This window comes from Artibeus jamaicensis, unplaced genomic scaffold (assembly GCF_021234435.1).
Source record: "Artibeus jamaicensis isolate MK-2021 breed Jamaican fruit bat unplaced genomic scaffold, CSHL_Jam_final contig_426, whole genome shotgun sequence".
Lineage (NCBI taxonomy): Eukaryota > Metazoa > Chordata > Mammalia > Chiroptera > Phyllostomidae > Artibeus > Artibeus jamaicensis.
Genome location: NW_026521826.1, coordinates 13,995,477 through 14,020,779, shown reverse-complemented (window position 1 = coordinate 14,020,779; position 25,303 = coordinate 13,995,477). Strand labels below are relative to the sequence as shown.

Sequence of the window (25,303 nt, the reverse complement as noted above, 5' to 3'; positions counted from 1 at the left end):
GTCCATTGCTAAAAATCACATGTGTTGAGTAAAACACAAACACCCCAACACTACAACACTACCACAAAAGCACATTTTGGGGGCCTGTTTTCAATTCTTTTATATGAATATCAATGTGAGGTACATGTCGGCTCAAAACTCTTAGCGTTGTAACATTAAGTGAGTAAAACGTCACTTCTTGACCACAAACAGTACCATTGTTACCGAATAGTTTGTATGCTTTTAGCAAGTCCTCTTTGCTGACTCTGGAGCACTTTCTAATGACACCTGTGTGTGGCAGTCTTCCGGTGTTTTGCAAAATACAGCAGGCTCCTGAATGTTTCATTGTGAGATGCTGTATGAACTTACTCTTGGCTTACCTCATTTAGCCTATGTCAAAACGCTTTATTACATACACGTTTCACTTAAAGTTGCAGAACCTGTTGATAATTTTAAGTGAGGACTTAGTATAATTCCATATATCTATGCTGGAAAAGGTTATAGTAAGAGAAACTGAAACTCTTCTCAGGGAAGATGGAGTAGGAAGCACCAGGAATTCCTTTAAAGAAGCACTGGCAGGCCCTGTCTGTGTTACTAGTTTGGAACTCTGAAGGTTTGCCTCTTCCAGGGGAAGTCTTGGTCAATAAATCACAGTAATTTTGGTCAGCTTAGCCATTGTGGCTTACTGTTTACATACTGCCCACTTCCCAACGAGGGACTGAAGCTGCAACCCAGGCATGTGCCCTGACCAGGAATCAAACCAGCAACCTTTGGTTTTGTGGGATGACGTCCAAACTGGTCAGGGCTGGGATTCTATGTCTTGATTGCTGATTGCTGCTTCTGATAGAAGAGGTAGACTCCCGTTCTTGCAATTCGCGTAAGCTGAATCAGATTCAGGAAATTGGAAGGGCCAGTGCCTTTTTACCACTTTGTATTTTTTTCTTTTTTATCCCTTTTTGGAGATGACATTTAAGGATTAGGACTTTTAAAACCAACTGCCTGTTCTGGGGAATTTAGAAAGCATACGTGCCCAAGGAAAGACATACTCAGAAGAGTGCAGGGGACTAGTTTGTTCTGGTGTGGCAAATGTGACTCAGCTCTGTGTGGAAAATCTATAGAAGCGAGGTTGTAGGCAGGAGCCAGACCTTCAAACCAAATTTTCCCATGGGAATCAGGCCTAGAAAGTGCATACAGACTGTTATGGCTTGCTCTTGTTAAAACTCCTTCACCCTGGTCTAAAACAACAAATATGTGCTGTCTATCTTCAAGGTAATTTCCAAAGCCTGTGTAAATTTTCCCAAGGATAGAGCTAATCAGCTCGCCACCTTTCCCTTCTGCATGTGTTATTTTCATTTCCTTGATTGTACCTAACATGTAGACAATAATATTCTATGTAATAGATAATAAATCCTTTGAGGTAAAACCTGAGAAGAACAATAAAAGCTTGTCTAGGCAAAGGTCTCTCCTCGAGAGAGTGGCTGTGCAGTCCCCTTTTACTCCACAGGATTGCTGTAGCCTGTGCATTTATTCTTATCTTCAGTCACAACAGGTGGACTCTGCTGGCCAGAGTCTGCCACAGAAGACAACTGAGAAGGCCGTAAGTTTTTATCCCAAGCCAGCACAACAATCAAGAAAAAAACATCGAGCCACCCAGGCGAAGAGAAAACCTGATCAGCACATCATACAAATCAAATGTCCAGTTTTCACAGCAACAAAATGAGGCATACAAATAAATTGAAAAGTATGGCCCCCCCCCCAAATGGTCCCTTTCAGATAATTTAAAACAGCTGTCTTTTAAAAAAATTCATTGGGGTGACATGGGTTAAAATTATATAGGTTTCAAGTGTGCAGTTCTACAAAAATCACCTGTATATTTTATTGTATGTTTACCACCCACAGTCAAAACATTTCATTACCATGTGTTTGGCCCCATTTACTACTTCCACTCGCCTCTCCTTTTGGTGATTACCATACTGTTAATCTGTGTCTGAGTTTTTGTTCTTTTTGCTTGTTTGTTCATTTGTTGCTTTCAGTTTTATATTTCACAGATGAGTGAAATATGGTTCTGATTTTTCTATCTGACTTACTTTGCTTAGTATGATATTTTAAGATCCATCCATGTTGTTACAAATAGTAGTATTTCATCTGGCTGAGTAGTGTTCCATAGTATATATGTACCACATCTTCCTTGTCCGGTCATCTTATTGAAGGGCACTTCATTGTTTCTATGTCTTGGCTACCATGAATAATGCTACAATGACCATAGGGGTGCACATACCTTTGTGAATAGATGTTTTCAAATTTTTTGGACAGTTACCCAGAAGAAAATCATGGTAACTCTCGGAGGAATTTCATCACTGTGTTCCATAGTGGTTGTATCAGGTTACATTCCCAACACCAGTGAATGATGGTTCCTTTTTCTCCACAACCTTTCCAGCATTTATTGTTCATAACAGTCATTCTAACAGGTGTCAGGTGGTATCACACTGTAGTTTTGTATTTCATAATAGCTAGTGAAGTTCAGCATATTTCCATACATGTGTTGGCCATTTGTAAGTCTTCTTGGGAGAGGTGTTTGTTTAGATTCTCTGCCCATTTTTCAATTTGATTGTTTTTTGTTGTTGAGTTGTATGAATTCCTTACATATTTTTGGATATTAACCCCTTATCAGGAGTGTAGTCTACAAATACCTGCTCCTACATGGTTGGTTGCCTTTTTGTTTTGTTGGTGGTGTCTGTTGCTGTGTATAGGACTTACAGTTTTGTTTAGATACAGTCCCATTTATTTTTGCTTTTAACTCCCTTCCCTTTGAGGTCAAATTCATAAAATCTTCTCTAAGGCTGAGATTCTATGTTTTCTGTGTGATTTATTGTTTCAGGCCTTATATTTAAAGTCTTTTTTTTTTTAAAGATTTTATTCATTTTTATTTTTTAGAGGGGAAGGGATGGAGAGAGGGAGAGAAATATCAATGTATGGTTGCCTCTTGTGTGTCCCCTGCTGGGAAATGGCCTGCAACCTAGGCATGTGCCCTGACTGGGAATCAAACCCCCGATGCTCTGGTTCGCAGGCCCACGCTCAATCCACTGAGCTATACCAGCCAGGGCAAGTAATAGAAAAACAGCAGGAAAGGAGGTTGAAGTTCAGAATTGGGTCATATCACGTAATAGTCAAAGTAGGCATTACTGAAGTGGTTAATATTGAGCAGTCTCAAAAAACTGAGTGAGTTATGGATTTCCTCTCTGGAAAAAGAATTTCCTAGGAATTTTAGTTCGAAGGAAGAGAAAACCTAGGTGGGAGCAAGCCTGGTGTTATCAGTGGGCTACATGGAACAAGATAAGAGGCTGAGATCAGCAGGTTGGTCTCTTTCCATCTACAATATTTTATTGCTTTTTTTCTTGGTACTAAAGCTTTGGGGACAAAATGAACTTAAAAAAACCACCTCTGGCCCCTTCATGAATTGTTTATGGTCTCCACTGGCTTTAAAAAGATGTTTGAGTTCTAAGGAGTTCATCAGGTCAAAGAATAGTCATGCTAGTAAAGGTACCAGTGGAATATCTAACATTTGCTGAGCATTTACAAAGTGCTCAGTGCTAGTGTAAGGCCCCATTGTCCAGTACTGCAGCCACTAGCCACTGTAGCTGAGTACTTATGTGTGGCTTTCAGCCTAAAACTTCCTAGAAAAGAAGACTTAACTAGAAATAATGTTATGAATATATCTTGAAGCTATATAGCATTTATGTTTAAGATAGCACAGACAGGTTAACCTATTATTGTATTAAAATTTTAACAAACTAGACAAATGTCATTTTTAAAATATACTTACTTTTTCAGTGAAATTACTACTTATGACAATCTTCCCTGAAATAATGAATTAACTGTCCAGAGTTAAGCAGAAATAGATTCTTCTATTGAACTTATAAAACATTTAGCTGGTAAGAAACACATTTTTATCTTTTTCATTATTATTACATGGCATTCAAGGATAATAAATCTTAAGGTCTCAAATTTGAGAAATCTGTTCAAGAGTTTTAAAAAGTTCATTAGTCCAAGATACAGTTTAAACATTAACATACACATATTCCATGCCCTAATTCCACTTAACGCAAATATTAACCTTTCTGTTAACCTCCCATCCCCTTCACCCAATACGCACAATGTTGTGGACCAGTGGTTCTCAGTGGGAGCACCTTGGGCCACCAGCACACGTTCGGCATCTGCAGACATTGTGACTGTGATGGCAGGGGAGGATAGGTACCAATGGTATTTAGTGGGTAGAACCCAGGGATGCTGCTAAACATCCTTTAATGCATAGGATGAACCTCCACAACAAAGAATTATTCAACAAAAACAAGTGGTAAGAAATTCTATGCTAGGGTATGACCCAATTTCCATTTTATGAATAGCCTGTCTGTCCCTTGCAATTTGGAGAACACAGACTTTTGAGAGAAGTCAGGACATACAGCATTTAATTACCTTGGACCCACTTCCCCTAGTTTAATATCTTAAAATGGAAAGTTAATTTGAGATGTTTTGAAGTAACTAAGCAAACAGTTTCTATCGCATGTTTTTTTGAACTATAATAAAAACTTAACGATATGTAAAGCACCTGGAAAATATAGTGCTCTACAAGCATTCTGAAAATGTTTACCTCAACAGATCGAAAATGAAAAGCTTCACTTATTTGTTCAAATTTGTCAGGACTATGTATTTAGGTAGGTTAAGTCAAGTTTAAAAAATAATCTCTCATAAGTGTCCTTCACAAACAGCAGTGCATATATGTGGTGTGTGTGATACAAAATTAAGTCAGTCATCTTTTCTACATAAATTCTGGCTGTAAAATATCAATGTATCCAGTGAGAGTTTTAATGCTGAACTAATTTTTAAAGTCATTTTAAGCTTACTAAGTAAAGCAACTTTTTAGTACTTTACTGATCAGTCATCTCCACATTCACATTCTGTGTATTTTCTCATGGTCAACAAACTGATTCAAGTGACTTAAGTTATCCCACCACTTAAATAGAAAAGTCTCTGCAATACGTTGAAACCATGGAGTTATCTTAATTTCACCCCTGGCTGCCTTTTTCAACATTTCTTCCACTTCTTCTTTTGACACGTAGGAATAGCTTTTAATTTCATTGGGGTCTGGATTCAAAGTCACGTTCTTCCTCACAAACAAAATGTAATCTATTTCATGTTCTCCCCAGATACCATCAGACTGAGCCTTGTAGTGAATTCGAGTCAGATAATTAATTTCTTCTGGAGGAACCTAAGACAAAAATGAAAGAAATATAAACATCAACAACAAAACAAGTAGTCTAAATTAACCCACCATATCTCAGTACTATTTTGAGTAAGACCAGTAGAATTTTAGTTAGGACTTTTAAAATATTAACTTCCTATTGATGATATATTACTACATAGTTTCAAGTATCTGAATTTTTTCCATAGGACCAAAAATATAAGTTGACTTACTGAAAATTTTTTTTAAAAAGCAGTCACTCAGCCCTGGCTAGCACGGCTCAGTGGATTGAGCACAGGCTGTGAACCAAAGGGTCACTGGTTCAATTCCAATCAGGACATATGCCTGGGCTGCGGGTCAGGTCCCCAGTGGGGGCCACACAAAAAGCAACCACACACCGATGTTACCCTTCGTCTCTTTCTCCCTCCCTTCCCCTCTCTCTAAAAATAAATAAATAAATAAAATCTTTAAAAAAAAAGGAGTCACTCAAACTGGAATTGTGACATTCTTCATATCTCAATATTACTTTTGGGGAGAAAAAAATTACCATTTAGAGGAGAGATACTTTATTTATTCAGGTTTTATTGAAAGGAGACAATTCTGGACATGGGGGTAGGGAGATGACTTCAATTCACTCAGAGTTATAGATCATCTTCCTAAGAATTTCCACAAGAAAATACTCATCTTTGATATGATCAACTGTAAAAATACTCAACTTTATACACTGGTTAACAGATCAATCCATTTTGGTACTGAGCTAAATTCTGACAAACAATATTAAGACACCAAAATTTAAATAATATTCATATGAGGCACTTTTGGGGGTCAATAAATCAACAGGTTACAAAACAGAGACCTACACTTGAATTTAAAATTTTGCTGAAAAATGTTTTAAAGAATGTTTAGCCCTGGCTGGGGTGGCTCTTTAGTTGGAATGCTGGCCTGTAAACTGAAGGGTCACCAGTCACATGCCTGGTCTACAGTAGAGGATGGGCCAGGTCCCTATTTGGGGGCATGTGATAGGCAACTGATGAATGTGTCTCTCACACATTGATGTTTCTCTCCCTCTTTCTAAAAGTAAATTTAAAAATCTTTAAAAAACCCCCTCAAAACAGAATGTTTATATTTCACCTTGTATGTTTGGTTGTATAAACAACCTCATTACCTGTTCCATGGGAATTCCTAACTCGGCCTTTAAACGCCTCTGTGCAGCTCGCCTTACTCCAATTGCATCATTTTCTTCAAGCTCTCTTGGGTTACTTAAGGGATGACTACAACAAGTATTGGTAAAACAACCTGGAACACGTTAATATAGAGGTAGATTAACTTTTCTTCAAAGTACCCCTAAAAGGTGAAGAACACCCAAAATTTTAAAAGTAATAGAAAATCAGCCCTGGCTGGTGTGGCTCAGTGGATTGAGGGCCAGCCTGTGAACTGAGGGGAGTGTCGTAAGTTCAATTTGTAGTCTAGGCACATGCTAGGGTTGCGGGCCAGGCCCCTAGTGGCGGGTGTGCCAGAGGCAACCATATGCTGATGTTTCCCTCTTTCCCTCCCTTCCCCTTGCTCTAGAAATAAACAAACAAACAAATAAATAACCAAATAAATAAATAAATAAATAAAATCTTTAAAAAATTAGTCAAATGATTATTGAGAATTTCAAAATCAGTTACAATGGACTATTGTAATGGGAAATGAATATACTATGTTTATATAAATCTATCCACATTAATTTTAGTAAATATTAAATTCAGCTTATTACTCTCTAATGTGATTTTTCTCTTGAAATCAAAGCTTTCATATTAAAGTTCTTTTTTCAGTATACTTTACAGTTCAGCAGTTTAAGTTCCAGTGCGAACCTAAGGAGCAGCCCAACCTTAAGGTCCCAGCTAACGCCGATCACACAGACACAGGAATTCACTGACAAAAAACAGATGGCCAAATCATGGACGCTGACCATGAAAATTTGTATTAGGACCAGCAAAGACACTGCCTGCATTTCCACTGTCCCTCCCTGATCTCTTTGTTGTGCTTTCCCTCTCCTTCCTCAAAAACCTCTGCCTGCACTGAGATGTTAAGATGGGCTTCAGGATGAGAGGCCCCCATCTCAGGTGGCTGGCACTTGAATAAACTTCCTTCCTTTTCACCAGCATCTGTCTCACAAGTGTGGCTTTTATTGCAGCAGACGGCTGAACCTGGGTTCGGTTACACTATCAGTCATCATATTGTGAAACAAACATGTGTAGGTAAGTTCTTTATTATCGCCTTTAAAAATTATTTATTGCTTTTAAGGAGGGATAGGAAAAAGAGAGGCAGGGAGAAAGACAGACAGAGGGACATCAATTTGTCATTCAACTTATGTATGCATTCATTGGTTGATTCTTGTACATACCCTGACCAGGGGCTGAACCTGCAACCTTGGTGTATCAGGATGATGCTCTGACTGATGAGCTACCTGGCCAGGGTTATTAATGCTATCTCAACCGAAAAGATGAAGATGTATGTAAGATACAGATTTTTTTTAATCCTCACCGGAGGATCTGCTTATTGATTTTAGAGAGAAAGCAAAAGGGGTGGGGAGGGGGAGAAGAGATCAATGTGAGAAAGAAACAAATTATCAGTTTTCCAGTACTTGCTCTGACCAGGGATCAAATCCACAACTTTACAGTGTATGGGATGACATCTCAACCAACTGAGCCACCTGGCCACAGCAAGATACAGATTTTTTAAGTATATATGTAAATATATACATATACTTAGTAGTTTTTATTCTTTGTTGTTACTTCATTAGGTTGCACTCATTGTATAAGCTTCTTTTATGTAGAATGTGAAATTATGTTATTCATGGGATTTCCCTTTTTGATAATAGCTAACCAGAAAGTTCCAAGTGACAAAGTCAAATTAAATATAGTGCCCAACAAAATACTGTACATTAGGCCACTAACCTGGAAAAGTAATTTTAGCATCTGATCTCTGTTGTAGCAGGAGCTTATTTTCAGTGTTGAATAAGAAGACACTAAAAGCTCGATGCAATAATCCTGAAAGTAAAAGCAATACTATTAATTTAGCCTTAAAATACTATTCATGTGCCTAATTCTCTACTTGGGATTTAGGATATTAGTAACTTCCTGGCATTTGTTTTTTTCCATTTTTTTCCACTGTCCTTTACTTAGTGAGTCTCTGCAAAGTTATAGTGGAGAAGAGCTCTGGAATACCAGCAAGGAAGTTGGTCACCAAGGGAAAGAAATGGTGATCTGCTGGCCAGTCTGCTAATGAGCCTCCCCTCCTGAGCAAACTGGAAAGGCATGTCCTTCTTTTTATGATAACTTGTCTCTTTCTCCATTCACTAAAAAGGTGCCCCATGCCCCCAGCACTATAGCCTTGATGAGTGCTATTCTGCTAAGATTAGGCTATTCCCTCTTTTACAAACCAAAATAATCCTTAAGAATCTGAGTAAAAAAATATGAGTGGAGAGAAACAGCTGTTTGGCAGGGAAAGTAGCAAAACAGATTTTACTACCCTCGACTAACTGGAACCAAAGATAAAATATGATGACATGATTAAAGATCACACCTTTACCAACATACTTTTCTCAGCTACCCTGAAATGCCAAGGCAAGTCACTTTCTCACAGAGTATTTTAAAACAGTACCTTTCTCGATGTTTTCATTCAGGTGACAATTCTTTTTGGTCTCAGCTCCAATTTTATTGTCATTTTCATCAATAAGAATACACAGCTCTGCCAGGAGCTGAACCTGTTGCTTATCAAGATTGTCAGTGTTGATTTCAGGCATCATTACTAAATGTCTGATCTGCCCTAGAATCCTAAGAGAAGAGAGAAAGAAAGGTTATTACATCACATTTCTGTAACTGTCATATCAACACAGTGATGAGTCAATGCTGAACCCAAGAGCCCAGTAAGCAAGTAAGCCATTTCAAAGGGTAAGCATGGTGTTTGCTGCTGCTGGCATTCCCACCTCTGAGTCCTCACGTTTGGGCCCCATCTTGGCCCTCATTTCTCCTACAGGCCATCAGCTGGCCTTCTATCTCAGCCATTCTCTGAACTGCCAGACTCAATGCTGTCCTCTAAATTCTTGTCCTGTGAGACCCTATGCAGCACTTGACAGTCAATCCTCTCCCTCTGTACACTTTACTTCCTTAGGCGTTTGTCCATCTATAATGCAACCCGATCTTACTTTTTATCCTATTTTTCAACATTTCTGTGTGTCTGTGATAACCCATATTATATATTACACATATAAATATGGTAACCATTACCAGCCCAAATGCGTTGCCATTCCCTCCTATGGTGCATACCAATCTTTGTTAAAATCCATTTTTCAACATCCAATTTATGTGCCCAACACTAAGGAACCATTTCTTAATATCGCAGTAAGATTTCACCCAATTTTTGACAGCTGGGGCTCCTAATAAGATTGTGACTGCACCGCGCCTTGGCAGCGCAGACGCAGACGCTAGCTGCGTGTGAACTGTTCCAAGGAAACTGGGTAATTTCACAAAATTTTCACAAACCATAAAATATTTCCTTCTCCTCCCGCCCCACAAACAACTAAATCTGAAAAACCATTCTTAGCTCACAGGACGTAACAGGCAGTAGAGCCACATTTGGTTCCCGGGCTGAAGTTGGTCCCTCCCCATCAAACCTTGCTGGGACTCCGTGCTTAGTCCCCGGAACTCTCGGGGACTTGCCCGTAGTCTGTCCTCTCGGAGCTCCCCACCCCTAGTCGCTCCCCCTCGGGACACCAGGAGCCCTCGGTCTGTCCCTTCGGGAACGCCCGGTCTCTCCCCTCGGGGACCCCCGCCCCTCGAGACACCTGGGAGCACCCAGTCACTACCCCTCATCTCTCGAGGGCGCCCGGGAGCCCCGTTTCTCCCCTCTGGGACGCCCCGAACCTGACCGCCAATGACCGTCCGCCGGCTGCCGCTTCGTCGCACACGCCTCCCACGACCACAGCCCGGCCTTCCCGGTTCCCGGGGCCGCGTGCTCAGTCACTGCCCGAGCCAGAGCTCTCCACATAACTGCTGGCCAATCACGCTCCGGCCCAACACTGACGTCACGGTGGCGCGATGGCGCCACGCCCGGCTCGGGCTGGGTACCCTCGTTGGACAGGGGGTCAAAGAGCCTCCTCTACGAAGAGCGCTAGGGCCTCTACTCCGCCTCTCGTACCCCTCCACCGAGGAGCCACTTGCCGGAACGCCGCCTTAGGGACCGTGTGGCGAGCCCGCTGGTTGGGCTGCAGACTGGAAGTCGTCCCCGAGCTTTGGCGCCGAGGCGTGGACTAGCGCCTGCGCACTGGGGCCCTGCGTTACTGACCCAGAAGTGCGGCGTGGCTCGCCGAGGTCGCCTCCGTAGGTTCAGGGCTTGAAGGTGTGGTTAAAGTCACTGTTAATGTAGTAACTTGGGGGCCACGTGTCCCGAGTGACGTTGTTTGGAATCGTTGAAGAGTTTATCTCCAATGGGAAATTTCTGCAAGTCCTAACGCGGGTACGTTACCAGGGACAGTTTGAGACTTCGGCGCTTGAACAGGACTGTGTGGGTGGCAGTCATTTACTTATACATATATTCATAGGTTATATGTTAGTGATACTTTTTAAATTTATTTTTCTGTAAAAAAAGGTTTTATTTTTTAGAGAGAGGGGAAGGGAGGGGGAAAAGGGGAGAGAAACATCAATCAGTTGCCCCTCCTATGCACCCCGATCAGAACTGAACCCACAACCCAGGCCTGCGCCCGGACTGGAATCTCCTGCGAACTTTTGCGTTGCTGGACGATGCCCAACTAACTGAACCTCACTGGTCAGGGATATGTCAGTAATACTTTAAAGCAGACTACAGTGTGAAATTACCTTTCAATGTTTAAATACAAAGTATATGTAATTGAAATGAAGTTTCTCTAGGATTAAGCATTGCTAAGAGGGTCACTTAAAATAGAGTCGGGAGGCTTTTAGAGAAGTGGGGGCCAAGGCACATCTTGTCCTTCAGTCCCCAGAGCTGCTATTAGGTTGCTAAACTCAGCTCAAGGCTGAGCCATAAACATACTGTAACCTCCGTTGTATGGACACATGTGAACTTGTTAAAAAACAAAACTCAGTAAATTTGAAGATTTATTTCGCTTTATTAAAACAGTGCATGAGTTCGGCAGCATACCATGTAGCAACTATCAGGGTGGACCCAGGAGTTGTACAAAATGGATGGATTTAATAGAAAGAAGGGTGGGCAAGGGAGCTACTAGGGACAGAAAAGGGTTTTTGTTGGGGGGTGGTCAGGACATCTTTACTTTGGGGGAAGAGAAGGGGAAAGGTTTTTGTTTGCAGATTATCTCTCAAAGGGGTATGGAGGTGGTCCCTAGGATGGATTATCTTACTGGTGCTGGACCAGAAAATTCCATATTGGTTTATTAAAAAGATGTTTCTGGGACAGGTTGAAATTGCAATGAAATCAGGTATTAAATGTAGGTTTGTTTATTATGGGCTTTTACATTAGTGGCTGTTGGAGCCTGTGATTTTTAAGTTTTTAAAATTTTTATTGAATTTATGGGGGTGACATTGGTTAGTAAAATTACATACTATAGGTTTCAAGTGTACAGTTCTGCCATACATCATCTGTGTATTGCATTGTGTTCACCACCAAAGTCAAAAATTCCATCACCAAATATTTGACCCCTTTTACTACCTCCCCAGCTAGCTAGTCATTTATCTCAGGTTTATATCTAAATTCCTCTTGTTCATCGGTCTGCTTTATTTCTCTAGTATTGCTTTCTCTGTTAATAATTGTTCTTGGTAATCTTGATGTTTTTCTTTTCTAAATGAACTTTAAAGTCCACTCGTGGAGTCCTCCTGGCTTTCTGGCCAAACTGGCTCTGTATCCCCCCTGCTCCCCCACCACCCCTGAATCATCTGTTGGCTTTTTAGTTGGTCTGAGTGTGGTTTTATATATTTTTTGCAGATGGAGAATTTACTCCTAGTTTTTCATATCTGTTTCTTTCCCATTCAGCAAGGTATTTTACAAAACATTTCCCATAAAATCTCAGGAGAGACCCCCTTTCATCCCAGGAGTGGTGGCATGCCAGATGCCAGCACTAAATTTTTTTTTGTACAGTGTATCATTACTGTCAATTTGGCCAAATGAAAAGGGGTGGGGATCTTTTATTTTTAAAAAATATTTTACTTATTTTTAGAGAGAGGGGACAGGAAGGAGAAAGAGTGGGAGAGAAACATCAATGTGTGGTTGCCTCTCATGTGTCCCCTACTGGGGACTTGGCCTGCAATCCAGGCATGTGCCATGACTGGGAATTGAACCAGCAACCCTTTGCTTCACAGGCCCATGCTCAGTCCACTGAGCTACACCAGCCAGTGTGGGAGTTTTATTTTTAAAGCAAAAATACTTTGTGATGGAGTAAAATATAGCCTAAGGCAGGCACTACAGCAATTAAATGTGAGCATCGTCTGCTTCAGTAGTCCACCACTGAAAATCATGTGTTGAGTAAAACAAACACCCAACACTACCACAAATGCACTTCCTATGGGGCTGTTTTCAGTTAGTTTAAATGGAAATCATTGTGAGGTACATGTCAGCTCAAAACCCACAAGCACATGTTAGAATAGTAAGTGCGAAAAAACATCACTTCTTCACCACAGAACAGTACCATTGTTACAACTTGGCTTTATGCAGTTAGCAAGTCCTCTTCGCTGATTCATGGAGCACTTTCTAATGACACCTGTGTATGGCAGTCTTTTAGTGTTTTGCAACATATAGCAGGGCCTTGAATGTTTCACTATGAGATGACTTCATTTCTCCTACAGGCCATCAGCTGGCCTTCTATCTCAGCCATTCTCTGAACTGCCAGACTCAATGCTGTCCTCTAAATTCTTGTCCTGTGAGACCCTATGCAGCACTTGATGACAGTCCTCTCCCTCTGTACACTTTACTTCCTTAGGCGTTTGTCCATCTATAATGTAGCCCCAACATCATTTTTCAACATTTGTGTGTCTATGATAACCCATATTATATATTACATATATAAATATGGGTTATATGGTAACAATTACCATTCCAAATGTGTTGGCATTCCTTCTTATGCTACATACCAATCTCTGTTAAAAGCCATTTTTCTTTCTTTTTCTTTAAAGAAAAAAAGAATTTGTTTATTTATTTTTAGAGAGAAGGGAAGGGAGGAAGAAAGAGAGGGAGAGAAACACCAAGTGTGAGAGAAACACTGGTCGTTTTTTTTTTTTTTTGGCACTCCACCAGCCTGGGACCTGGCCCGCAACCCAGGCATGTGCCCTGACTGGAATTGAACCTGTGACATTTAGGTGTCATGATAATAAAAACAATGCAGATTTCTTTATTCAAAGTCATCAAAACTCCTAGAATTGAACCAAGCATATTCTTTAAAAAAAAGATTTTATTTATTTTTAGAGAGAGGGGGCAGGAAGGATAAAGAGAAGGAGAGAAACATCAATGTGTGGTTGCCTCTCATGCACCCCCAACTGGGGACCTGGCTTGCAACCCAGGTTTGTGCTCTGACTGGGAATCGAACCAGCAATCCTTTGGTTTGCAGGTCCATGCTCAATCCACTGAGGTACACCAGCCAGGGCTGAACAAAACATATTCTTGAAGACAGCTTGAAGACAACATACACTCACTGTGAGATTACTTGTCCCTTTTCATTTAGCACATGGACAGCACACAAGGTAATAAGCTCCACTAATGGCACGTATGTACTGGGTGAGAACTAGTACTGAGACTGTAATGTTTTTTGAGGCAAGAAAGTATCTCTTCCAGTGTCATTCATGAGGCATAAGTGACATGAGTCAGCAAGTCAGTCCTGGTGAAGTTTCATCACATGGACTGGACCCTCAGGTCCCCAAAACTATGATTTAACTCTCCTCTTCTCCTAGTAAGGGCAGTTGTTGAAAGGACAAAGCCAGTACCATGTGTTATCGTGGTGCCATTTGCCTTGCAGGCCTATGACGTTGTTAAACATGACTTCCATTTTACTCTTCTCAGCTTGTCCCCAGGAATTTACTGCAAATCAGGAACACACCATGACTAACCTATCCTTACAGCCACAGGCAGAAGATAACATTGGAACAAACTGCTCCCACAGCCCCGAGGCCTCACAACAGCACCTCCCCTTTTAACATCCAATTATAATTCAGTAAAAGCTCAAAGTCCGATAGGGACTGTGCTGTCAGATAGTCCCTCAAAGTCAGATAGTGCTGTGCTGGTATATATCTACGCCATGCCCCTCTCTTTTCTTGGAGAGTGAATAAAAACTTTACTCTCTGTACTTTCTTTTCTTTGTGAATTCTTTCACAGCCTGCATCACCCTAACAGTTGATTATATTCATGCCAGCTGATGGTGTTTTTCTTCCTTCTTCTCTTGCAGAGCTAGATAAATTTGGTACATAAAAGGAATTGAAAAACTTAAACTATGCCATTCAGGCATCTATATACTCATGAAAAGTACATGTATTTGTTTACCCTTTAGCATTTTTTGGTGCATTCTGTGCCAGCCACTTTTCTAGGTCATGGGAATAAAGCAGTGAACAAAATAGAAAAAGTTACTGCTTTTATGGAGTTTACGTGCTAGTGAGGGAAACAGTAACAAGTACAAAAATAATGTCAATAGGTTATGTACTAAGAAGAAAAATAAGGTATAGTTAAGGGATAGTGATGGACTATGCCATTTAAAAGTCAGTGATAAGGAGAGTTCTGGTCAAGATGGAGGCATAGGTAAAAATACTTTGCTTCCTCGCGCAACCACAGAAAGAATTCCAACCGGATCTCAAAACAAATAACACCCAGAACTGTCAGAAAATCTAGCTGTATAGAAGTCTGACGACCAAGGATTTAAAGAAGCTACATTCATCTAGATGGGTAGAAGGGGTGGAGATGTGACATGGGCCAAGAGGCATGGAGAGGCAATGTGGTGTGGAAAGGCAGCAGCAGTGGAATGGGCAGTCCAACATTCATGTGTGGTAAATAGAAATTGGAAGGGATACCTTGGGAGTGAATGATCCCAGCGCCAGGCCAGACTGCATAGCTCAGGGTTTCAGGGCCAGGAAGATAAGTCTCATAACTTCTGGCTATAAAAACCAGTGGAGGTTGGGGTGGTGGAAGAACTCCATTTTCAGGAGACTTTGCTTAAAGGGCCCACCTGGACTTAAAATTTGCACAGACCTATCCTGTGTGGGATTCAGCAACAGGGTAACAGCTGGAAGGGCATCAGTCCCACAGGACGGGTGCTAGACAAACCTCCAGAAGCCAGGCAGCTGCACTGTCTCCTCTCTGAGCCTTCCTTCTTCCCACACACAACCACAAGGCAGTGAAGCAGGTTGCTCTACCCTGGCAATTACCTAAGGCTCTGTCCTACAATTTATAGGAGCCTTTTCTAAAATAGGCCCTTCTACTATGCTACTAAGATAGGGAGTCAAAGCAACTCTACCTAATACACAGAAACAAATACAGTGAGGCTGCCAAATTGAGAAGACAAAGAAATATGACCCAAATGAAAGAACAGAACAAAACCCCAGAAAAAGAACTAAGTGAAATGGAGATAACCAACCTATCAGATGCAGAGTTCAAAACACTGGTGATCAGGATGCTCAAAGACTTATATTGAGTATGGTAACAAAAAAGATACAGGAAGAAATGAAGGTTCCGTTAAGTGAAATAAAAATCTGCAAGGTACCAACAGTGGAGATGAACTTGGGATTCAAATCAACAATTTGGAACATAAGGAAGAAATAAGCATTCAACTAGCACAGCAAGAAGAAAAAAGTATTTCAATAAAACCCCACAATGATATAAGGTACCTGTGGGACATCTCCAAAGGTACCAACATCCAAATCATAGGATGTCAGAAGGAGATGAGGAAGAGCAAGAAATTGAAAACTTGTTTGAAAAAATAATGAAAGAAAACTTCCCTAATTTGGTGAAGAAATAGATATACAAGTCCAGGAAGCACAAAGTCTCAAATAAGTTGGACCCAAAGAGAACCACACCTAGACACATTATAACTAAAATGCCAAAGGTTAAAGATAAACAGAATCTTAAAAGCACAAAGAGAAAAGCAGACAATTATCTACAAAGTAGTTCCCATTAGACTGTAAGCTGATTTCTCAAAAGAAACTTTGTAGGCTAGAAGGGACTGGCAAGAAGTATTCAAAGTGATGAAAAGCAAGGAACTAACACCTAGATTACTCTATCCTACAAAGCTATCATTTAGAATGGAAAGGCAGATAAAGTGCTTTGAGGACAAGCTAAAGGTGTTCATCATCACCAAGCCATTATTACATGAATTGTTAAAAGGACTTATTCAAGATGATCAAAATTATGGCTGGTGAGCTCGGGCCTGCGTACTAGAGGATTGCGGTTCGATTCCCAGTCAGGACACATGCCTGGGTTGCAGGCCAGTTCCTGGCGGGGGACACATGAAAGGCAACCATATGTTGGTGTTTCCCTCTCTCCTTCCCTTCCCCTCTAAAGATAAATAAATAAAAAAGTAAAGAAAAACAAACCCTATGGACAATTAAAATGACAACAGGTTCACAACTAGCAACAACTGAATAAAAAAAAATAAACAAGCAAACAGAGACAGAATATCAACAGAGAGGGATTTGATGGTTGCCCAGTGGGAGAGTGAGCAAATGGGTGAAGAGGTGGGGGATTATGAGTGCACATAGGTAGTCATTGAATAGCCATGGGGATGTCAAGTACAGTATAGGAAACAGTAGCCAAAGAACTTACGTGCATGACCCATGGACATGAACAATGGTGAGGAGATTGCCTGAGGGAGTGGGTGGAGGGAAGAAAAGGGGGAAAATCATCAGGACAACTGTAATAGCATAATCAATAAAATATAATAAAAAAAAGTCTCCTTATCCAAAGTCAAAACCAAAACATAAAAATAGAAGTGATAAGGAGAACATCTCTGAAGTGGTCTATTTGAGCAGAGATCTGAATGAAGTGCTAGAGTTCTTCAAGAAAAACTTTATTATATATGTGTGTATATATATATAGTGCATATATATAAAATAACTTGAGAATCATCACTAGGAACATGTCAAACAGCTCAACCCTGAAATATATGCAAGATGTTTGAGACACAGATAAAATAATCAGTGATGAAGCATGACTGAATACCCAGCAAACCTAATCTACCTTCAAAACACATTCATAATGGAGTCTTGCTAAATTCAGCTTTATTCCTTCATGATGGGGATAAATCATATGCCTTTAACATGGATGGGCGCATGACAATATAGGATTTGGGTGCTCTGTGTAATTTTTGCAAGATCGTGAAATTGGATACCATCATGGCAATCAGAACTTTTTACAAATGAGGTGTTTTTTTAAAAATACTGGAGAGTTATTTCAGGATATGGTATGTTACAAGTTGAATTGTGTGCCCCCTCTCCCAATTGATATGTTGAAATTCTAACCCCAAAACCTCAGAATACTACCTCATTTGGAAATAGGGTTGTTGTAAATATAATTAGTTAGAATAAAATCATAGCGGAGTAGAATGGGCCTCTAGTCCAATTATGATCTTATAAAAAGAGTGTCAAATGAAGGGACCTGCACACAGGAGATGCCATGTGAAGACGGCAGTTACGGCTGCCATGGGCCAAGGAATGCCAGATTGCTAAGTAGCAGTTAAGAGAGGCAGAAAGTTTCCCTCACAGCTCTCACAGGGAACCAACTTGGCTGACATCTTGATCCTTGACTTCTAATACATTTCTGTTGCTTATAACACCTAGTTTGTGGCATTTTGTTTCTGCAGCCCTATCAAAAAAATACAGTGGTGGAAAGAATGTGATGCGAACCTAGATTCAATTAAAAGTTTATTGACTTTAGAGAGGACATGGGGCAGGAGAGAGACAGACATGGATTTGTTGTTACACTTATTTATGCATTCAGCAGTTGATTCTTGCATGTGCCCTTTCTAGCATTAAACCTGCAGTCTTATTGCATCTGAATGATGCTCCAACCCACTTGCAGCTACCTGGCCAGTGCTGAACCTAGAGTTTGATCTAATGTTTTCTTCATTGCATAGTACCTTTCTGAATTTTGAAAAGTAATTTTAACACTCATGTTTAGTTAGAATTCAATTTAGAATCATTTACTTTGTATCATCGTTTTGAGGATTAAACAAGTTACCAAATATGTGAGTGCTTGGCACACAGTAGGCCCTGAAAGTGGTGATTCCTTTCCCTTCTTAGATTTGTGACACCTCATTATGCACTCATTTATTTAGTGAGTGTTGTGGAATCATAAATACATTGATGAAAAATTACCTCAGTTAACAATATCCAGTTTCTTCCAAACCGTGGACGCTGAATTGCAAAAGAAACCCACACATTAGCATGTGAGTTAGCTTGAAGATATATGGTTCATAAAGCTTTCCATCAACGACCAATGCCCAGCATTAATCCTTGTGCAAATTAGGTGACCACTAAAACTGCTACTTGAATGTTTACCACAATTTTCAAGTGTTAAGGCCTTGGATCATTTTACATGATTGTTCCCAGCGATAAGCTTTTATTATACTCACTGCAGTCATACCTTAAGGTTTTCTTTCACATACTTTTAGGTTATTTGGATCACCAAATACATTAAATTTGTTTCTTGTCTAATATTAGTGCGTCTTGAATTGGAATGCTGAACTTTAGTGTTTAAAGGAAAGAGCAAGAAAGGTGACCCAGATAGGAGAAATGCTTTCATGCTCTTGATTCACTGCAGTGAGCTTTTCACGCGCAGTGGGATCTGGACTCATTTGCTATGCAGATTTTCCAGCTTGGCTCAAAGCCGAAAAAGCTTTTCGCAGTGAGCAGCTGATTTCGTTTCTCTTGTGAGCCAATGGTGAACGGATACTTCAGAAAGGACGCTGGCTGAGTCACCTTCTGCAGATAAGCTGAAATATTAATAGTACCTCGGCCGGGCTCCGAGCAGCTAGAAGCCTCATTCACAACGCCCGCCCGCGGCCCAGCCGGCCCTAACGGCTGAACTGGCCTCGAGAACAGGGGCCTGCGGGAGGATGCATGGGAGCGTGCAGCAACCGAGCGCCAAGGGGCACGACCGCTGTGAGTACCTGCGGCCCTACACCCCAGGGTCTTCCCAAACGACTGCGGACGAGGAAACTAGGACCCGATGATTATGAAGAACAGGAGGGCCATCGCGACTCAGTCGACGTCGCGAACGACTCCCGGTTCCCTTCAAGAGCCCGGCTCGGTGGGCGCGAGCTGCAGATTGGGACTTCTGGCGGTAGCCGCTGGCCGGGGCAGTAGTTCTGTTAAGCGGTGGAGCCTCATCGGTACTTCCGGCGGCATGGAGGCGGAGGAAGCCTGGAAAAATTTCAGGGGACAAGGCGGGACTTCCAGCGGTCCGGAAGTAGGGCAAAGGCGTCGGGATTTCCGGCGTCATGGGCGGGGCTTCTGGCGCTTCCCCCCCCCCTTCGCAGCGGGGCGAGGCAGGTACTTCCGACGGCGCCGGAAGTGCAGCTAGTCAGACTGCCGGGTCGTAGAGACAGATCGGGGCTGAGTCAGTGTCCTACGTGTCCGCGTGGGTCCCGGCTCCGTGTGGTAGGGAAGTGACGGGTGGCAAGGCACGGCTCGGCAGGCACTGGGCGGCTGGCTTGGCGTCGGTGTGATTGGTGAGTGCCCGGGCGGCCATCTTCCTTCCGGGACGGGCTACCCTGGTGAAGGCGTCCTCAGCTCCCCCGGGGTTGGAGTACGCTGTGGAGGTCCGTTCGTCCCCCGCCTTCCCGAGCCGTCCCAAGGACTTCGTTGCCCTCATCCGTGCCCGTGCGTTCTCCGACTCCATGCACCCTGGCTGGCTCTTCCAGCCCCGCTTTGGGTGAGGTCCCGGGAGGGTGCATTGAGCCTCGCAGCGATGCCTAGCGTACTGGTGCCGCGGGCGTCAGTTACAGTTTCCTTTGCCGGGGAGATCGCGCACCTCAATGCACGAGTGGCGCGGGCAGGTGCGGAATGGTATGGGGAGAGGGGTCCTCCACAGAGCCCCTCGGCCGGGCCTGGGAAAGCTGCGCCGGCGTGGGAGAGCGCAGTGTCAGTATTTTAGGTTTAATCGGCTGCCCTTTAAGTCCAGTGTGCTCGTCTACACGTTTGACCCTGGGATTACCGTCAAGCGAATAAACAAATTCTCCAGGTAGTCGCGTACCCCAGGTCTGGCCCCCTCGCCGGGACCTGGGCACCTTCTGCCAGCTTCTTTTGCAGTCTGGGGCACCTCCAGGTCAAAAGGGTGGTCAGCCAGTCACTTGTGAAGTGTCTGAGGGAGGTGGAATAATGCGGTGACCGTCAACTCTCCTTCTGTTAGTACTGCCCAAGGAGAGAGGAGGTTAGTGGACCTCTTGGCTAACAGCGGTGCGACTAGGTAAGGAACTTCCTCAGTCTCCATTCTCAGCCTTGTTTTGTTATTGAGAAGGTTATGTTACAATATGATCCACATTCTTGTAAAGTCCTCGACACAGGACATATTTTTTTAGTATGCTTTCTTTTTCTTCTGGTTAGTATTGTCATACTGTTCACTTAACTTTGCACCTACCTGGCACCCTTAAGTCCTCCCCTCTACCTCCAGGTGATACCAAGAGCTCTCTGAATATTACATCTTGGTTTTTCTAAGGGCAGTATTTTACGTTTATTAAATTTCACCCTAGATTTTGGGCTCATTAAAAATATGTTTATCCCTGGCTGGGGTGGCTCAGTGGATTGAATGCTGGTTTGAGAACCACAGGGTTGGCGGTTTGATTCACTGACTGTCAGGGTACTTGCCTGGGTTGTAGGCCAGGTCCCCATTTGGGGGCACGCAAGAGGCAACCACACATTGATGTTTCTCCCTCTCCTCCCCCTCTGTCTAAAAATTAATAAATAAAATACTTAAACATATGTTTATTAATTGAGAGAAAGAGAGAAACATTGATTGCCTCCCATCTGCATCCCCACCAGGGATGAACCCGCAACCTATATACTGTATTTTGCTATGTATAATGTGCTCCCGTGCATAATGCACACTCGTTTTTGTACTATTATACCCATGCCACGTATTCATTATACCCATGTATATTGCGAATCCTTATTTCCCTCAAAAGTGTGGACAAGAAAGTGCTCATTTTACATGGCAATATATGGTGCTCTGACCGGGAATTGAACCCAAAACCTACGGGGGAGGTTTGGGCAACACGAGGACCACAATGTTCCAACCAACAGAGCAATACCGAGCCTCACCTGCCATGTCCAGGTCATTTTTTAAAAAACTGCTAATAAGATCTTTAAAAATTTTTGGTGGTTATTTGTCTTTTAGTGATGTCCCTTAGTTCACTCTCAGTTACAGATTTGATAAGGGTGTGTCCTATGCCTTCATCCTATCACTAACAAAACATTTAAAGTAGGTGAGACTGCTGACAGATTTTTGAGACTACCTCTCTGCTGATACTCCTCAGTTATTGAATTTGGTGTTTCAGCCTGCCAGGAATTTACCTAATGGCTTTCACAGTGAAATGTTATGAAAATTTTCATTGAATTTCTTGGGAAGAAATTAGTCACCGTCCATGGAACGTCTGCAGTGAAAGGGAAGAAGTGATGCTGGGACTAGTGGTGCCTGCTGTGAAGAGGTGGAGGACCTGAATGAAGAGATGAATAAAATTTTTTAAAAGTTTGAGGAAAACAGTTGTAACAGGTTAACAGCACAAGAAAAGAAAAAACTTGAAAGAGGTTAGAACTGGAGGAACCTACAGATCTAATTCTGGAAGAATGGTGAACTACAGCAGAAGAAGTTAGAGGAAGAGGCAGAACCTGAATTTGCTAGATAATATTTTAGTGTTAATACACAGTGTACAATCATAGGCACATGAACCCACCTCTGAGATATGACTGCACAGAATTTAGAAAGTTACAAAAAGAAAATCTCTATGAAAAATCTCCATTTGATGTTGGGTTTTGGAGAACCAAAACCTCTTCCAGGTTTATAATTTATAATAGATTGAAATGTATATTTGGTTGGAAATTGATCAATGGGGAAAGACTACCAGTATATGGACTGTTTTGTGAAGTGACAAATAGGCAAACAGAACATGATGTGGTTCATGGAGATGAATGAGGGTTTAAAAACTCAGGGAAAGGTAGAAGGTGAGGATCTTAAAAATTAGTTGTTAAGAAGACTACTAGTTTCCTACTGAAAGTATAGTGGCTGGAAAAACCAGAGATGTGATATTAAGAGAGAAAATCTGTGATGTGAAAGGAAGGTTGGTATTGCAATCTTTTTTTAACCAACTGATAACACTCTTGGGAGTGCATTAACTTTTCAGTTTATACTTAACAGAATGCTTCTGAAGTTATTGAAAGAGGAAAGAAACTTTTACTGCTTTATTTGCTTGATTTAAATGTATAAAGGTAAAGTCTCCTTTTTTCTCTGAAGCCCTATCAGGACAGCTTTCACAGTGTTTTGATATCATTCCTTTACAAAACATACCTTATAAACTGCAAGGTAACTGCTAAATTGCTGTTCAATGGGAGTCATATGAATATGACTATAGATTTGTTATATTCAAATCTATATTCAGATTCAAATTTGTTGAATTTAATATCATTATAATCTTTGTTTTTTGTATACAATTAATCAATTACAGATTCTGCCATTGTGAATTTTTCTTTTATGTCTTTATTTTACCATCCCTAATTTCCCTTCCCTCCTCTTCCCCTTTTTTTAAAATCCTCATCCGAAGATATGCTCACTGATTTCAGACAACAAGGAAGGGAGAAACATTGATCCTTTGCCTCCTAATCCGGGATTGAACTTGCAATGCAGGCATGTGCTCTGACCAGGAATTCAACCCTCAACCCCTTGGTGCATGGGAGCACACTCCATCCAACTGAGCCACCTGGCCAAGGCCAACCATTTCTAATTTTTGTAGCTCACATTTTTTAGATCTAAATTTCATCAAAAGATTTGTTCTGTCATGTTTCCATCAGAAATGTTTCCATAAGTCATTTATGGGACCATTAGTTTGGTTTTATATTGCCTGTTTCACCTGTAATGCACATTATAAACCTTTCTTCTTGCAAAGAAATAACTTGGGAAAGCATTGGATCTAGAGGCATGATGGGGTCAGAATGCCCATCTACTTTAAATGTAGATCTCTGACAGATTGATAAAGTCCAATTCTCTTTTCATCTTTAGACCTGTAAACTTCCAGCCACCTTGTTGTTTTAGATATTCAGTGGCATTGCAAACATAATACGTTCAGTATTTAGTTCTCGATTTCTTCTCCTGCCTCATCTGCTGCCTCATCCCAGGGGCCCTGGCCTCCCATTTCACCCGCCTCTTTTCTCAGAAATGAGAGTTCTCATTGCTAGCCTCTCTTCTTCCCCACCTGCTCCTCTAGTCCCCAAATCTGATCATCTGCCCTTTAACTAACCACATCATTTATCGCCTAAACTACTTTAGTGACTTCCTGATTAGCTTCCCCATTTCTAGTCACCTATTATTTCTACATATTTTCATAGCAGCCTGGTGGGTTTTTAATGCAAATCTAGTGTCTCTTATTGCTTAAAATGTTTAAGTGGCTCCCTTTTTAATTTAGGATAAAATCTAAATGTAAAAGAACAGAATCTAAGCCTTTCTGTCTGGCTTAACTCGCACCATTTTCTCTGTTGTTTACTTACTGTGTTGTAGCCACATTACCTGTTTTTAGTATCTAATAAAACAGTCTTATTTCCAGCTAAGGACATTTACACATAGTTTCTGTTCCTCTCCATTTCTCACATGATTAACTCTTACTAATTCTTAAATCTCAGTTTATTTATTTTTTAAAATATATTTTATTGATTATGCTATTACAGTTGTCCTATTTTCTTTCTCCCCTTTATTCCCCTCCCACCTGCACCTGTCTCCCACCAGCATTCCTCTGCCTTAGTTCATGTCCATGGATCATACGTACCAGTTCTCTGGCTTCTCTATTTCTCATACTATTCTTAACCTCCCCCTGTCTATTTTGTACCTACCATTTATGCTTCTTATTCCTTGTACCTTTACCTCCATTCTTCCCCTGCCCCCTCCTTGCTGATTACACTCCATGTGATGTCCATTTTGTGATTTTGTTCCTGTTCTAGTTATTTGCTTAGTTTGCTTTTGTTTTAGGTTCAGTTGTGGATAGTTGTGAGTTTGTTGTCATTTTACTGTTTATATTTTTGATCATCTTTTTTTTCTTAGATAAGTTCCTTTAATGTTTCATATAATAAGGTCTTGGTGATGATGAACTCCTTTAACTTGACCTTACCTGCCCTTTATCTGCCCTCCCATTCTAAATGAGAGCTTTGCTGGATAGAGTAATCTTGGATGTAGGTCCTTGCCTTTCATAACTTGGAGCACTTCTTTCTGGCCCCTTCTTGCCTATAAGGTTTCTGTTGAGAAATCAGCTGATAGTCTTATGGGAACTCTTGTAGGTAACTGTCCCCTTTTCTCTTGCTGCTTTTAATATTCTCTCTTATCTTTAATCTTGGGTAATGTAATTATGATGTAGCTTGGTGTGTGCTTCCTTGGGTCCATCTTCTTTGGGACTCTCTGAGCTTCCTGGACTTCCTGGAAGTGTATTTCCTTTGCCAGATTAGGGAAGTTTTTTTTTTTCAAATAGGTTTTCAATTTCTTGCTCTTGCTCTTGCTCTTCTCCTTCTGGCATCCTTATGATTAGGATGTTGGAAGGTTTAAAGGTGTCCTGGAGGTTTTTAAGCCTCTCCTCATTTTTTTTTTTTGAGTTGTTTCTTCATTTTGTTCTGGTTGAATGTTTATTTCTACCTTCTGCTTCAAACCATTGATTTGAGTCCCGTCACTGTTGGTATCTTTTGTACTCCCCATTCATTTCACTTAATTTAGCTTCCATATGTTTCCTCTATTTTGTGACTAAAGTCAGCCAGTTCTGTGAGTATCCTGATTACCAGTGTTTTGAACTGTGCATCTGATAGATTGGCTATCTCTTCTTCACTTCTGTTTTTGGAACTTTGATCTGTTCTTTCATTTGGGCCATATATTTTTCTTTTGTTTTGGTGTACCTGC

The 25,303-nt window shown here is 41.3% G+C and overlaps 2 protein-coding genes across 14 annotated transcripts in view; one reads left to right on the top strand and one right to left on the bottom strand.

The window, feature by feature from the left end:
- Positions 1 to 3,334: 3,334 nt before the first annotated feature.
- Positions 3,335 to 10,595, bottom strand: IDI1 (isopentenyl-diphosphate delta isomerase 1). 8 transcript variants are annotated; one of them, XM_037156503.2, is made up of 5 exons: positions 10,550 to 10,595; positions 8,867 to 9,039; positions 8,161 to 8,253; positions 6,384 to 6,514; positions 3,335 to 5,245 (listed from the first exon to the last, which is right to left on the bottom strand). In XM_037156503.2, exons 2-5 carry the CDS (start codon positions 9,009 to 9,011, stop codon positions 4,928 to 4,930), a joined length of 687 nt encoding a protein of 228 aa, XP_037012398.1. In that variant the 5' UTR covers positions 9,012 to 9,039; positions 10,550 to 10,595; the 3' UTR covers positions 3,335 to 4,927. The 8 variants fall into 8 exon arrangements, with proteins under 8 accessions (XP_037012398.1, XP_037012408.1, XP_037012378.1 ...); XM_037156513.2 differs by lacking the exon at positions 10,550 to 10,595 and adding an exon at positions 10,426 to 10,527; XM_037156483.2 differs by lacking the exon at positions 10,550 to 10,595 and adding an exon at positions 10,403 to 10,524.
- WDR37 (WD repeat domain 37) overlaps positions 10,555 to 25,303 on the top strand; it is a 70,604-nt gene continuing 55,855 nt past the window's right edge. For 2 of the 6 annotated variants that reach the window (XM_053665786.1, XM_053665781.1), the window contains exon 1: positions 19,698 to 19,892. The gene's annotated coding sequence lies outside the window, so the exon portion shown is untranslated. Of the gene's footprint in view, positions 10,721 to 19,034; positions 19,324 to 19,697; positions 19,893 to 20,018; positions 20,096 to 20,129; positions 20,220 to 25,303 lie in introns of those variants that run through there. The other 4 variants (XM_053665784.1, XM_053665782.1, XM_053665785.1 and 1 more) reach the window with 4 other exon arrangements.